We start from the raw sequence: 13,214 nt of genomic DNA, 5'->3' as shown, positions 1-13,214 counted from the left end.
TGTTGCAGTCAAAAGAGTTTGAAAGATCACTTCACTAAAATGGTTCACATCTCTTACAACCAATTCCTAGCTCAAGCAGCAATCAACAGACACATTTTTTGCTAACTCTTCCCCAGTCCCACTTCAATGTCCTACTTCAATTTCCCCTTTGTAAAAGAACCTGGTAGTAACAATGAAGAGAAAAGATAATCATCATGACATTATAAAATACTACTTTAAGAAATCTGAACACGGATCATCTATCCTTCTAAACTGCCTCAAGTATGAGGTAAGCTTGAAACAAATTCAAAGTCTCTTATTTCTCTACAACCAAGAGATCTTAAAAACAACAGGATCTGTATGTTCCAGAGCTAATGCACGTATAAACAGAACCTCAAATAAAAAACTAACCATGGTAGTAATCTTACAATTTTAAGTATTTCTTTTTAAGAAAAAAATCATCTCTAAACTTTTCTATGCATGTTAGGCTAATTATGAGAATAGCTTTCCTCTTCAACTGCTTGAGAAAACTATAACAGAAAAGTTAAGTTTGCGTATTAGTGATGACATTGGAATTCACTTAATTTTTAACTTTAGAGAAATGGAAATTAATCACATTTTGATTAAAGTTTATTTTTATGAGACAGTGTCTCACTCTGTTGCCCAGGCTGGAGTGGAGTGGCCCGATCATGGCTCACTGCATCCTCGACCTCTCAGGCTCAAATGATTCTCCCGCCTGAGCTTCCTAAGGAGCTGGGACTACAGGCGTGTTCCACCATGCTGGCCTAATTTCTATACTGTCTGTAGAGTTGGGGTTTTTCCATGTTGCCCAGGCAGGTCTTGAACTCCTAAGCTCAAGTGATCCACACACCTTGGCCTCTCAAAGTGCTGGGATTCAGGAGTAAGCCAATGTACCTGGCCTTGAATAAAGTTTAGTGAGTCATTCTGAATCATTAAAAATATGGGCTAGAAATATTATTTCATACCATCAAGAATGCTTCAAAAAACAAAATATGACACTTTTTTAATAAAATGGGTCTATCAGATCAATAAAAGGTTCATCAGAAAATATAATCCTCAAGACATTGTTTTTATTCTCCTCAGTTTTTAGAAATGTACTTAACTTATTCAGAAATGAAACTACAAGAGTGTAAACCTGACCAACCATAACAGAATTACAAGCTTATAGCTTCTATTTCAAATCTGCATACTATAAAGATACATTTTTTTGCAACACGGTCTCACTCTGTCACACAGGCTGGAGTGCAGTGGGACAATCGCAGTATACTGTAGTCTTGAACTCCTAGGCTCAAGCGATCCTCTCACCTCAGCCTCCTGAGTAGCTAGGACTACAGACGTGCACCACCATGCCCAGCTAATTTTATTTTTTGTAGAAATGGGATGTCACTGTGTTGCGCAGGATGGTCTTGAACTCCTGACCTCAAGCAATGCTCCTGCCTCAGTCTCCCAAAGTGCTGGGATTATAGGCATGAGCCACCGTGCCTGGCATGTACTATAAATATTAATAAATCTCTGGAGAATGAACAGGGAGAAATCATCTTCCACTTACTATTTACACTAACACACAGTAATATTTTCTAACAAGCACATATTTCTTAATTGTTTAAAAAATTGAGACTTTAAAAAAGCATAAAAATATAAATTAGAAATCTCTTCATTTGATCTTATAGAGATGTGACTTGGTCTAGGGATTGGGGACATTTACATATTACCCATATGTTCTCTTCATATACACACAAACACACACTAAGCCCAAACCCACAGACCATAACAGTAAAAAGGAAGACCAATACAGCAAATAAAAAGATAACAATAAGCCTAAAACAAGGGGTCATTGTTATAATAGAGCAAAAAAAATGGCACTAAGCCTCCAGGGAGAGAAGGCAAAGTAGAAACATAATGAGTTACAAAGAAATATATCAATTCATCAGGAAAGTGAAATGTTTCCCAGGACTAAACTCTTTAAAAATATATTTGTTGTTGCTTCTTATATCAAATCTCAGTAAAAACTGAAGGCATATTTTTTAAACATAATTTTTTAACAGCATAAGTATACAGAAAGTCAAAGTAATTTAGTTTGGCTATATGATGCTTTTAATTGTCTACTTCAAAGAATGCCTACATCTTAGAAACACTAGGGGCAGGGTAACTCAACAGTGGCACTATTGACATTTTGGGCTTGATAATTCTTTGTTGTGGGTGGGGGTGAAGGCTGCTGTCTTGAGGATTGTAGAATATAGAAAAGCATCCAGGTAGGTAAATGTAGCACTCCCTTACCATGAGATGTGACAACCAAAAATGTCTAACATTGCCAAATGTCCCCTTGGGGGCAAAACTTTCCTGGTTGAGAACCAAAGATCTATAGAGGAAGGACTAATTAGCTGGTCCCTTACTTCATTCAATCTCAAATCGCAATTGTTTCCAAATTTTTTCACAAGTCGACTCAAGATCAACGCCTCTAATTTGCCTAAGTATAGATATCTGAAGTAAATAACTTTAAAAAAACATCTATAATAATAAACATAATCTAACAAGGGTATAATTTGTATTCTTGCCATCATACTACCACACTGGGTGGAACTGCAGGAGTTCCTATGGGCAGGAGAAAATATGCCTTTAGAAAATGGCCACGGTTCTATTTGGAGTTTGAATAATTTGACAGAGAGCACTAAATCTATTTCATAAACAAGCAGAAGATTCTCAGGTTGGTCCAGAAGATTCTAAAGGTTTTCAGCAATCATCTGCTTCAATTTTTTTTTATAGCTTTCACTTGTAGAAAATAAGCATAGTCAAATTAGACAGAATAATAAACACTCCCTCCTCACATCTATCATGCAGCTTTAACATTGATAAATTCGTAGACAATTGTCAGCTGTAAAAGAAATTTAGGAAAGCTCCTGTAACATATTCTTAAATAAAATATGGCTACTATGTTTTTCCTAAATCAAATTCACAGCTATCAGTAATTATGGCATTTGCCCTCAGGATATTCTTTGACATTATAATGTTAAATTTCATTAAGTTAAATTCTGGAAGTACAAGTTCAACATTGATATTTAGGATGAATTTTAAAAGTAAGAAAAGTATTTCAAATTTATCCTGGGTTTTTTAAGTGACTAGTTATATGACAACAAACCTACTTATTTAGAAGAGGCCTCAAGAACAGCACTCACCTGTGGCAAGTAAAAAATGTGTTCTGCTAGCAATCAAAGACGACCATAACTAATGCAAGTACACAATTAATATAATTATTGTTTGCTACAGATCCCGTTAACCAAAAAACACACCAAGATATATCACTGCAATTGTGTAGGACTTAAACATCTATTCTCCCACAGTTTCTTATTAGTTTCCCCATCCTTCTCACCGATATTGCCAAGCTGATCTCGCATGCTGCAGGCTTCCCCCATGACACTTCAGCCACAGTGCAAAACCCAGGTTCCTTAAGGATACCTTTTATGGCCTTGAGATAAACATACTGACTCCCAGCTCCTTTGCAAGCCTGAGCCCCACTCCCACATCTCCCTCATGAACCCAAGCACATGCTCAGGCCACAGCAGATGACAGGAAGGTACTGTATAAAATATTTTGTTTTAGGATTATCCATGCATTGTCATTTCCCATTACCACAGGTAATTGAGAGTTGACTGTACTGGATAGCACTATCTCAGTTAGCTGCCCATCAGTGTGGGAAAACATCTGCAGTCAAACAGTTACAGTGGATTAACCCAACTAAATTGGGTGTTTTTAAGTATGTCTCAATTTTTTTATTAGTAAGCTAATGTTTCAAATAAACATATTTAAATTACAATTATTCTTCAAATTATGTATCATTCATAAAACAAATTAATTACTAACAAACTGAGTAATTTTCAGTTTTTTATAAAGTGATATAAAAATTATGTAGGAATTAATTGGGAAGTATAAAAAGTCTACTTTCTATGCATAATTACATATTGATAACCTTCAGTGTATCTCCTTAATTAAAACTGGAAATTTTTTTTTTTTTTTTTTTTGGAGACAAGAGTTTCGCTTTCCACCTAGGCTGGAGTGCAGTGGCACAATGTCAGCTCACCGCAACCTCTGCTTCCAGGTTCAAGCAATTCTCCTACCTCAGCCTCCAGAGTAGCTGGGATTACAGGTGCCCACCACCACACCCGGCTAACTTTTGTATTTTTAGTAGAGACAGGGTTTCACCATGTTGGCCAGGATGGTCTCGAACTCCTGACCTCAGGTGATCCACCCACCTTGGCCTCCCAAAGTGCTGGGATTACAGGCGTGAGCCACTGAGCCTGGCCAAAATTGGAAATTCTTAAGCAAGGCTATCTATATAAACTTTTTTGGTTTTTTTGTTTTTGAGACAGTGTCTCACTCTGTTGCCCATACTTGAATCCAGTGGCATGAACATGGCTCACTGCAGCCTCGACCACCTGGGCTCAAGTGATACTCCCACCTCAGCCTCCTGAGTAGCTGGGACTACAAGCATGCACCACCAAACGTCGCTAATTTTTGCATTTTTTGGAGAGATGAAGTTTTGCCATGTTAGCCAGGCTGGTCTCGAACTCCTGACCTCAAGGGATCCACCTGTCTCAGCCTCCCAAAGTGCTGGGACTACAGGCATGAGCCACCACACCCAGCCTAAAGTTTTTAGATAGTAAAAGCTACCCTACTTGTTGAGTTCTTGACCTGCCACTGCCTTTCAATACCTAGCTCTTGAGAACAATTACTTCCAACTTTACATTATTTTATATTAATTCTTTTCCAGCTCCTTTACTTGTTACCTGCTAACTAATTTAACGCCTGGCCCAGTGAGTCCTACTCAGCCCTGGGGAAGGTGGGATGAGCACTACTTTCTTAAGTTCTTTATGTTGCCTTTTGACCTTGCTTAATCTTTTATTCTAAGCCATCACAAACTTGAACATGGACAAGTACTGACTAATTTTACTAGCTAAGAAAAAAGATGGGCCTCGCTTAGAAAAATTTTAGTTTACAAACTGATAAGGATTTTAGTTTGAAAAGTGTTTTGCAAACTTTTTATTAAAAAAAACTTACTAGAAAAGGACACAAAATAATAGGCACAGTAAGAAACATTCATCTTTATAATAATGTTACACTACACTGACTTAAAGGTATGTGTGCCTGTACAAGTATTCAGTGAAATTACATGTTTACTCCAATAAGTATACATTCTGGGGAAATATTTAATGTTAATTTAACTCCACTATCAGTTTGAAGATCAAAAATGTCATTTGTTTTAATAATATGCTTCCAAAGAATGGACAGGATAACAGCAACAAAGCTAGAGATGGAATTTCTTTAAAATTTACCATCCCTAAAACACATAACATAATCCATGTTAAGAACCAACCCTACTACTACCTTATAGATATGATGAATGTAGTAAAAATTAGTATACTACTTAATACTATATTGTCCTTTTAATAGAAAAAAGTGTCTGATACTATATATTCCTAATCAATTAATATACTGTTTTTGAAAACATCTGACATTTAGAAAGAGTGGGTTTCTACTTTGTTTTGTTGAAGTATTTCTCCCCAATACAGAGTAGAGTCAATGGAATTCTCATCCTTGGATTACAATTCAGAGTAACTTGGGAAACAGTTCAGTTAAATTAAAGTAATAGAGGGTTGAGACCAGTGGACACAGATTGAGGTAAAGAGCAAAACCAACAGAACAGAATAGAAGCAAATAAAATCAAGCTCATTTGTGAGAATCACAAAAATAAGGAATTCAAGATGGAAGACAGCTAAGAAATTATCTAAACAGTCCTATCTTACAGATGAAAACACTTAAGTTCAAAGAAGTCAAATGTCACACAAGTCAGCAGAAGAGCCAGGGTAAAACCTAGATGCCCTGATCCTTTTCAGGCCAATCCTGTTCAGCGTTCATTTTCGTTAAAATGGACAAAAGGGATAGGAGGCTGAAAGGTGGTAAAGTTCTTACCCAGCCAATAGGGAAAAAAATACTAATGGGAAAAGAAACTGAATACCCTAGATAATTAGTATCTACTAGTCCCAAACAACTCTACCCTTACAACTCTTAAGGCTTATTGCCATTCCAATAAATGTGTAATCTTGTCTTTGACCTGACTGAACCCTCCATTCCTTCAACTCAATCTTCACTATACACTCTCAGAGTCTAGTATTTTTGCCCAAGTTGCACAAAAATCTGGTCTCAAGAACCCCCTGGTTCCCTCTAGAAACATACAATATTTTTAATAACACAAGCATCATAATAAAATTTAACACTCAAACATTTGGAAAAAGTATTTTAGAGGAGGGGCTGGCAAACTAAGGCTCCATGCCAGAATGTGGCCCGCTGCCTGCTTTTATATGGCCCAGAAGCTAAGAAAGGTTTTAACATTTTTAAATCGTTGTTTAAAAATACACACATTAAAAAAGAAAAAAGAAAAGAAAACATAATTAAAATGTCTTTCAAATCTGTCCACATCTCTACCTTACTTGCAATGTCATCTCTCTTTGCCGGGCATGGTGGCTCATGCCTGTAATCCCAGTACTTTGGGAGGCTGAGGTGGGAGGATCACTTGAGACCAGGCATTCAAGGCCACCCTGGGCAACATCATGAGACTCCATCCCCCCCACCAAAAAAATACACACACACACACACACACATACACACACACAGAAAAAGAAGAGAGAGAGAGAGAATAGGAGAATGACACCATACGTGGCCCATAAAACCTAAAATAATTATCAATACGTGGCCCACAAAACCAAAAAAATAGTTACCCTCTGGCCTTTTATTTAAAAAAGGTTTGCCAACCCCTGTTTTAGAGTATTTACTATTTGTTTTGTAAGCAGAAAATGTTTTCTTCTACACTACAGAATAAAATTCCAGTCTGAAGAATATCAAATAGTTTTGATATTCAACTTTTTAAATAAAGAATTCTACCTGTAAACACAAGTAAAACAAAATTTCAATCCTTGAGGCAAATGCTAGAAAATACATAAATTTTTAAAATTACTCTTATTTCTTAAATACAGCCTCTAGCAGCCTATTTCTCAGACTTGATCCTTTATCCAACATAATAATTTACATTCTGTATAAACATAATAGCCACTGAGAACTGCAGATTACCTCTCCAACTATTGCCCCCTAGACACTCAACTCTGAAAAAAAAAAAAAGGTTTGACATATTCCTGACAGCTTTGACTGAGGCCTCTGTTATTTCCGGTTTACTAATCTCTATCCATTCTTCTGTTTTTTACTTAATCCATTAAAATAGCTTTAAAAGATAGCATTAATTGACCATATTAAATGCCAATTTATATGATTGATACTCCCAAAGAAAATGTTCTCAATAAATGAATTAATACATATACTCAAAATCTAGGGTGGTTGAATATTCATCTTCCTCCTTGAGCTTGCCAACACTTTTCTACCAAAGTACTACAAAATTCTAAACAGAAAATAAATTATTATCCTTGATTGCTATTTGCTTGTTGTCATCATTTACCCACATAATCTCTCCTACTCTCCCCTAATGCCTAATAAAACTAGTTCCTCCTTTTTAGGAACTCTAATATGCTAGTTTCTCTTCTATATTTGTTCTTTTCTTAAAAAGTTTATTTTTAACATCCTTTGCTAATGCTTCAAACATGGAAGAATTTTAGGATTCTCAAGAATAGATCTTGAAATTCTGTATCAGATTAGCAATTTGTCAACCTCCCTCCTTCCATAGAAAACCAAGTTCAGGCCAGGAGAAGTGGCTCACACCTGTAATCCCAACACCTCGGGAGACTGAGGCGGGAGACTGCTTGAGCCCAGGAATTTGGGACCAGCCACAGCAAGATGGCAAGACACTGTCTCTACAAACAAACAAACAAAAATCAGCCAAGCATGGCACGTGCCTGTAGTCCCAGCCAGTTACTTGGGAGGCTGAGACAGGAGGATCCCTTGAGCCCAGGAGTTCAAGGTTGCAGTGAGCTGTGATCGTACAACTACACTCCAGCTTGGGAAACAGAGCAAGCCTTTGTCTCTTTAAAAAAAAAAAAAAAAAAAAAAAATTCATCTATTTAATCATTTTAAATTCCATTGATTATTTCCTTCAGGAAGCCTTTTCAAACTGAAATTTACCTTACACTCATTAAAACTCACCAATTCTTTTTTTTTAACTTAAGATACACAATATAACAAGCAATAAATAATATGTCTGCAGAAGTTTGTATAAAATGTGAAGAAACCCTTATAATGGCAAATGCAGATTTCAGATTAAATAATATTAAATAAGAAATCCTCTAAACCAGTCTGATAAATTTTCAAAAATACCATATCTGATTTTATTATCTGGACTATATTTGGTCCAGTTATATAAATTTGCTAAACTTTAGACTCTCAAAAACAGTCCATTTGAAAAGAGCCCTGAACTCTCAAGACATTAAAAAAATAGTAATAATATGCATATTTAAAAGTTATTTTTATTCCAGAATAGTTCTAATCATTTAGGTCTAAAAAGAGTGTTGAATAATACTAAATCATTCAAATGACAAGGTGCTAAAATACAACATTTCAAAGATCTCTTCGAAAAAAGGCAGGCACAAACCAAAACCTTTATCATTTTTATATTTTTTAAATTGCATTTTGCAATTTAATTGGTTTTTCACTGCAGTATTATTTTAAATGGCCCCAAAATATGGGAATGATTATGAAAGACATAACATATACATGCAACATTATGCAGCCACTGAGAATGTTTATGAAGAACTTACAACATCAAGAGATTATGTTTGCTTTAACACTAAGTTAAAAAAGCAGAACCCAAAATTCTATACCTATTCTATAACTGACTCTATTATATTATAATCCTGGCTACTTTTTTTTTTTTTTTTTTTTTTGGAGACAGGGTTTCACTCTGTCTTCCAGGCTGGAGTGCACATCATAATTACAGCTCAATACAGTCTAGACCTCCCCATGCTCAGATGATCCTCCCACCTTAGCCTCCCAAGTAGCTGAGACAACAGGCGTGCATCACCACACCTGGCTAATTTTTGTATTTTTGGTAGAGAACAGGGTTTTGCTATGCTGCCCAGGCTGGTCTCGAACTCCTGGGCTGAAGCAATCCTCCCACCTCAGCCTCCCAAAGTGCTGGGATTACAGATGTGTGCCCAGCCCACAGCTACATTTTAAAAAAACTACTGGCCGGGCACGGTGGCTCAAGCCTGTAATCCCAGCACTTTGGGAGGCCGAGACGGGCGGATCACGAGGTCAGGAGATTGAGACCATCCTGGCTAACACGGTGAAACCCTGTCTCTACTAAAAAATACAAAAAAAACTAGCCGGGCGAGGTGGCGGGCACCTGTAGTCTCAGCTACTCAGGAGGCTGAGGCAGGAGAATGGCGTAAACCCGGGAGGCAGAGCTTGCAGTGAGCTGAGATCTGGCCACTGCACTCCAGCCTGGGCGACAAAGAGAGACTCTGTCTCAAAAAAAAAAAAAAAAAAAAAAAACTACTTACAGGAAAAAGGATTACAAGGCAATATACCAAAATATTAACAGTGAAAAGCTTGGTAAGTGGTAAAATGGTTTTTTATTTTTCCACTTTTTTTCTTCTTTTTCTGGGTTTTCATGAGTATGGCTTTTATAATGAAGACAGATTAACATTTTTTAAAACACTTTTACAAATCCATAAAGTGATAAACTTTAAGTTATATATAATAAAAATAATTTTGTAAGGTTTGCTACTATTTCCATTATTGCAGGTATAGTACCATCCCAATAAACATAAATCCTACCAAAAGAAAAAAAAATTTTGAACATGCCACCAATCTATCAAGTTTATCTTTTTAAATTGATAAAGAAGTATGAAATTTGTTGGCCAGGCGTGGTGGCTCAAGCCTATAATCCGAGCACTTTGGGAGGCCGAGACAGGCGGATCACGAGGTCAGGAGATCGAGATCATCCTGGCTAACACGGTGAAACCCCGTCTCTACTAAAAAATACAAAAAAAAAAAAAACTAGCCGGGCGAGGTGGCGGGCGCCTGTAGTCCCAGCTACTCGGGAGGCTGAGGCAGGAGAATGGCATAAACCCGGGAGGCGGAGCTTGCAGTGAGCTGAGATCCGGCCACTGCACTCCAGCCTGGGCGACAGAGCAAGACTCAGTCACAAAAAAAAAAAAAAAAAAAAGAAATTCGTTAAAAAAAAAAAAAAAAAGTGGGGGGGGAAGGATGAAGTTTCATTATAGGGCTGATTATGTTACCATGACAACTGAGTTTTAATAAAATTCACAATTTACTTTCTTATCAAAATCACACAGATAACCACCCACAAAAAGATATAATCAAAGAACAACCTAATATTAAGTTTCTATTTTCCAAATTGTACATGTGAGTTAACTTACATAATAAAAGCTGCCAGCATTACAGACAGCCTGTGTTTATTATTAAGGGTTCCTCATAGGCAAATAGGAAAATATTGTGGTCTCACTTGTGAAATATGATTGATTGAAGATTCCATCCTTCGTAGCTGGGATGCCTGGATATCCAGCATCTGCAGGACATTGTTGGCCAAGGTGTTTATCAGATAGGCAACACTTGCTAAGGATTGGGTGGTATAGGCTTTGGTTTCTTCTAGGGCTCTCTGCTTATCTGCTGACTAGGAAAAAAAACAAACCAGTGATCATTAATTCAAAGATAACCCATTTCTAGCAATCTAACCTAACAAAAAACTCACCACAACGATTCTGTTAACTGAATCCACCAGAAAGTAAAAAAACGAATCCACCAGAAAGTGAAAACTACTGGTATCACATAAACCCCAAACTCAACGACTGACTGAATTAACTAATGTTTTCATGTTGAATAGACACATTTTTGTACAGATGCAAATAAAATTCTAAAGCCATTATCTAGAAAATGAGATCCAATGGACAATTTGAGCCATGGTAGCAAACTATACACTGCTTGGAAAGGTAGCACTGATTTGAACGTATAAATTTTGACACACTTTCTTCTGCTTTTCTGAATTCCTCTTTTCCTTTCACTCTATTATGTGAAATGTGGCCAGAACATAATGTCTGATTATATAAAAGCATCCAGGAAAAAAAAATTTAATTATAAATAATGATATGATAAATAAAATGGTAATAATGATTATTATAAACTAAAAGTAATAAAAGGATCCTTCCCTCCAAAACATTGTGTTATAACCCTTCAAGATGTAAACTGCCATGTTGCCCAAGCTGGTCTCAAACTCCTAGGCTCAAGAGATTCATTGGCCTGCCTCGGCCTCCCGAAGTGCCGGGATTACAGGCATGAGTCACCATGCCCAGCTAAACATTAAGCAATTTTTAAAAAAAATTAAGTTGACACATGCAGTCAGGCTCATTCTTCTTTTCCATTTTAAAATTAAGATTTCTATCCATTAATTATGCCTAAGAAATACTGTGACCGTTTATATATGAACATGAAAAAACCAGTATGAAAAAAACCACAAAAAGTAAAAAAATTTTAAAAACAGATATAAAGAAAAAAATACAAATAAAGTTCTGTAAGCATTAAGATAACAGCCCAGGCAGAGCGCGGTGGCTTACGCCTGTAATCCCAGCACTTCGGGAGGCCGAGGTGGGCGGATCACGAGGTTAAGAGATTGAGACCATCCTGGCTAACACGGTGAAACCCCGTCTCTACTAAAAATACAAAAAATTAGCCGAGTGTGGTGGCGGGCACCTGTAGTCCCAGCTACTTGGGAGGCTGAGGCAGGAGAATGGCGTGAACCCAGGAGGCGGAGCTGGCAGGGAGCCGAGGTCGCGCCACTGCACTCCAACCTGGGTGACAGAGCCAGACTCCGTCTCAAAACAAACAAAAGATAACAGCCCCAGAAAACACGTAGCCTGAGAGAGATAAATAGTTTTCCTGATCTTGATCCCATAGAGTAAGGCTTTACTCAATGAAATGGAAATAATAATATTCAATTTTGTAAAAATATTTATAGATGGCTTAGCAAGTATTTTCATTAATAAAAGAAGCAAACAAATCTGGTCCCATCCTCTATAAAATAAAAGTAACAGAAAATGTCAGGAGGAAATTCTAAGGATCAGTGCTACAAAGAAAGAGAGTATTTTTGTTACAAAAAAAAAAGGTGACACATTCATTCAATATAATCCACAAGTATATACCATATATACAAAACATTGTGCTCAGAGTTGAGCAATTTTAAAACATTGTATCTGCTCTCAAGGACTTACCATGGGAGAAGATCCACATAAATTACTAAGGTGAATTAAGGTGAATAAAAATCAAGTACAGGCAAAATAAAGGTAACATGATGAGCAGTATGAAGAAAAAGCCAGGTTGAGAATATCAGTAATGGCAAATGTTCAGTCAGATTTTTAACCAGTTTTTTAAAATTGAATTCTTAACAGACTCTACACAGCTAATTCAGAAAAATGAAAGTAATTCTCAGATTATTTGTCTTGTATGTATCTTCTAAATCAGTATACCATTTCAAGACGTCTTAAATAAATGTGTAAAAAATAAACCACACCCCCACTAATCTTCCAAGTAAAATTTTCAGTACATTTCTATTTCATTATTACTTTTACCAGTAACTAAAACAGGTCCACACTGGGGACACAAGTAGCTTTACCATAGGTGAAACACTATAAACCACCATATATAGCATTTTTTTTTTTATTTGTAAAAAGCCTCTGTCTTGGCTTGCAAATCATGACACTAATAGTAAAATTACAACATTCATAAATATAAGTAACTTTTTCTTAGCCATTAATTTTACTGCCAACATATTATCAAAGGGCATGTTGGAGATGTCATCTCCATCATCTTCCCCACCAGCCTTCAATTATTGTGTTACGAAAATACATTTTCAAATTTACAGCTACCCCTAAAAATGCTGCAATATAGCAATTCTGGAATCACTTCAGGATATGACTGAAGCAGTATTCTGAAACACCTGAGACTGACACTATGAAATACAACTCTCTGGCTTCACCAAGCAACAATATCATACTAAAAAAATACCAACACCTCGGCCAGGTGCAGTGGCTCACGAGGTCAAGAGATTGAGACCATCCTGGGCCAACACGGTGAAACCCCATCTCTACTGAAAATACAAAAATTAGCTGGGCATGGTGGCGTGCACCTGTAGTCTCAGCTACTCAGGAGGCTGAGGCAGAAGAATCGCTTGAACCCAGGAGGCAGAGGTTGCAGTGAGCAGAGAT

At 36.8% G+C, this 13,214-nt stretch overlaps 1 protein-coding gene across 48 annotated transcripts in view; it reads right to left on the bottom strand.

Annotated features, from left to right (window-relative positions):
- The window catches only part of ABI2 (abl interactor 2), a 109,318-nt gene that overhangs the window by 58,489 nt on the left and 37,615 nt on the right, over positions 1-13,214 (bottom strand). For 33 of the 48 annotated variants that reach the window (XM_045367549.3, XM_015432597.4, XM_015432599.4 and 30 more), the window contains exon 2: positions 10,463-10,630. The exons of 6 other annotated variants lie outside the window; for them this stretch is intronic. In XM_045367549.3, coding sequence (XP_045223484.1) covers positions 10,463-10,630 — 168 coding nt within the window. Of the gene's footprint in view, positions 1-10,376; positions 10,631-13,214 lie in introns of all 48 variants that reach the window. 9 more of the 48 variants (XM_074009833.1, XM_074009834.1, XM_074009838.1 and 6 more) reach the window with 2 other exon arrangements.

This window comes from Macaca fascicularis, chromosome 12 (genome assembly GCF_037993035.2).
Source record: "Macaca fascicularis isolate 582-1 chromosome 12, T2T-MFA8v1.1".
Lineage (NCBI taxonomy): Eukaryota > Metazoa > Chordata > Mammalia > Primates > Cercopithecidae > Macaca > Macaca fascicularis.
This window is presented reverse-complemented; position numbering and strand designations above follow the sequence as displayed.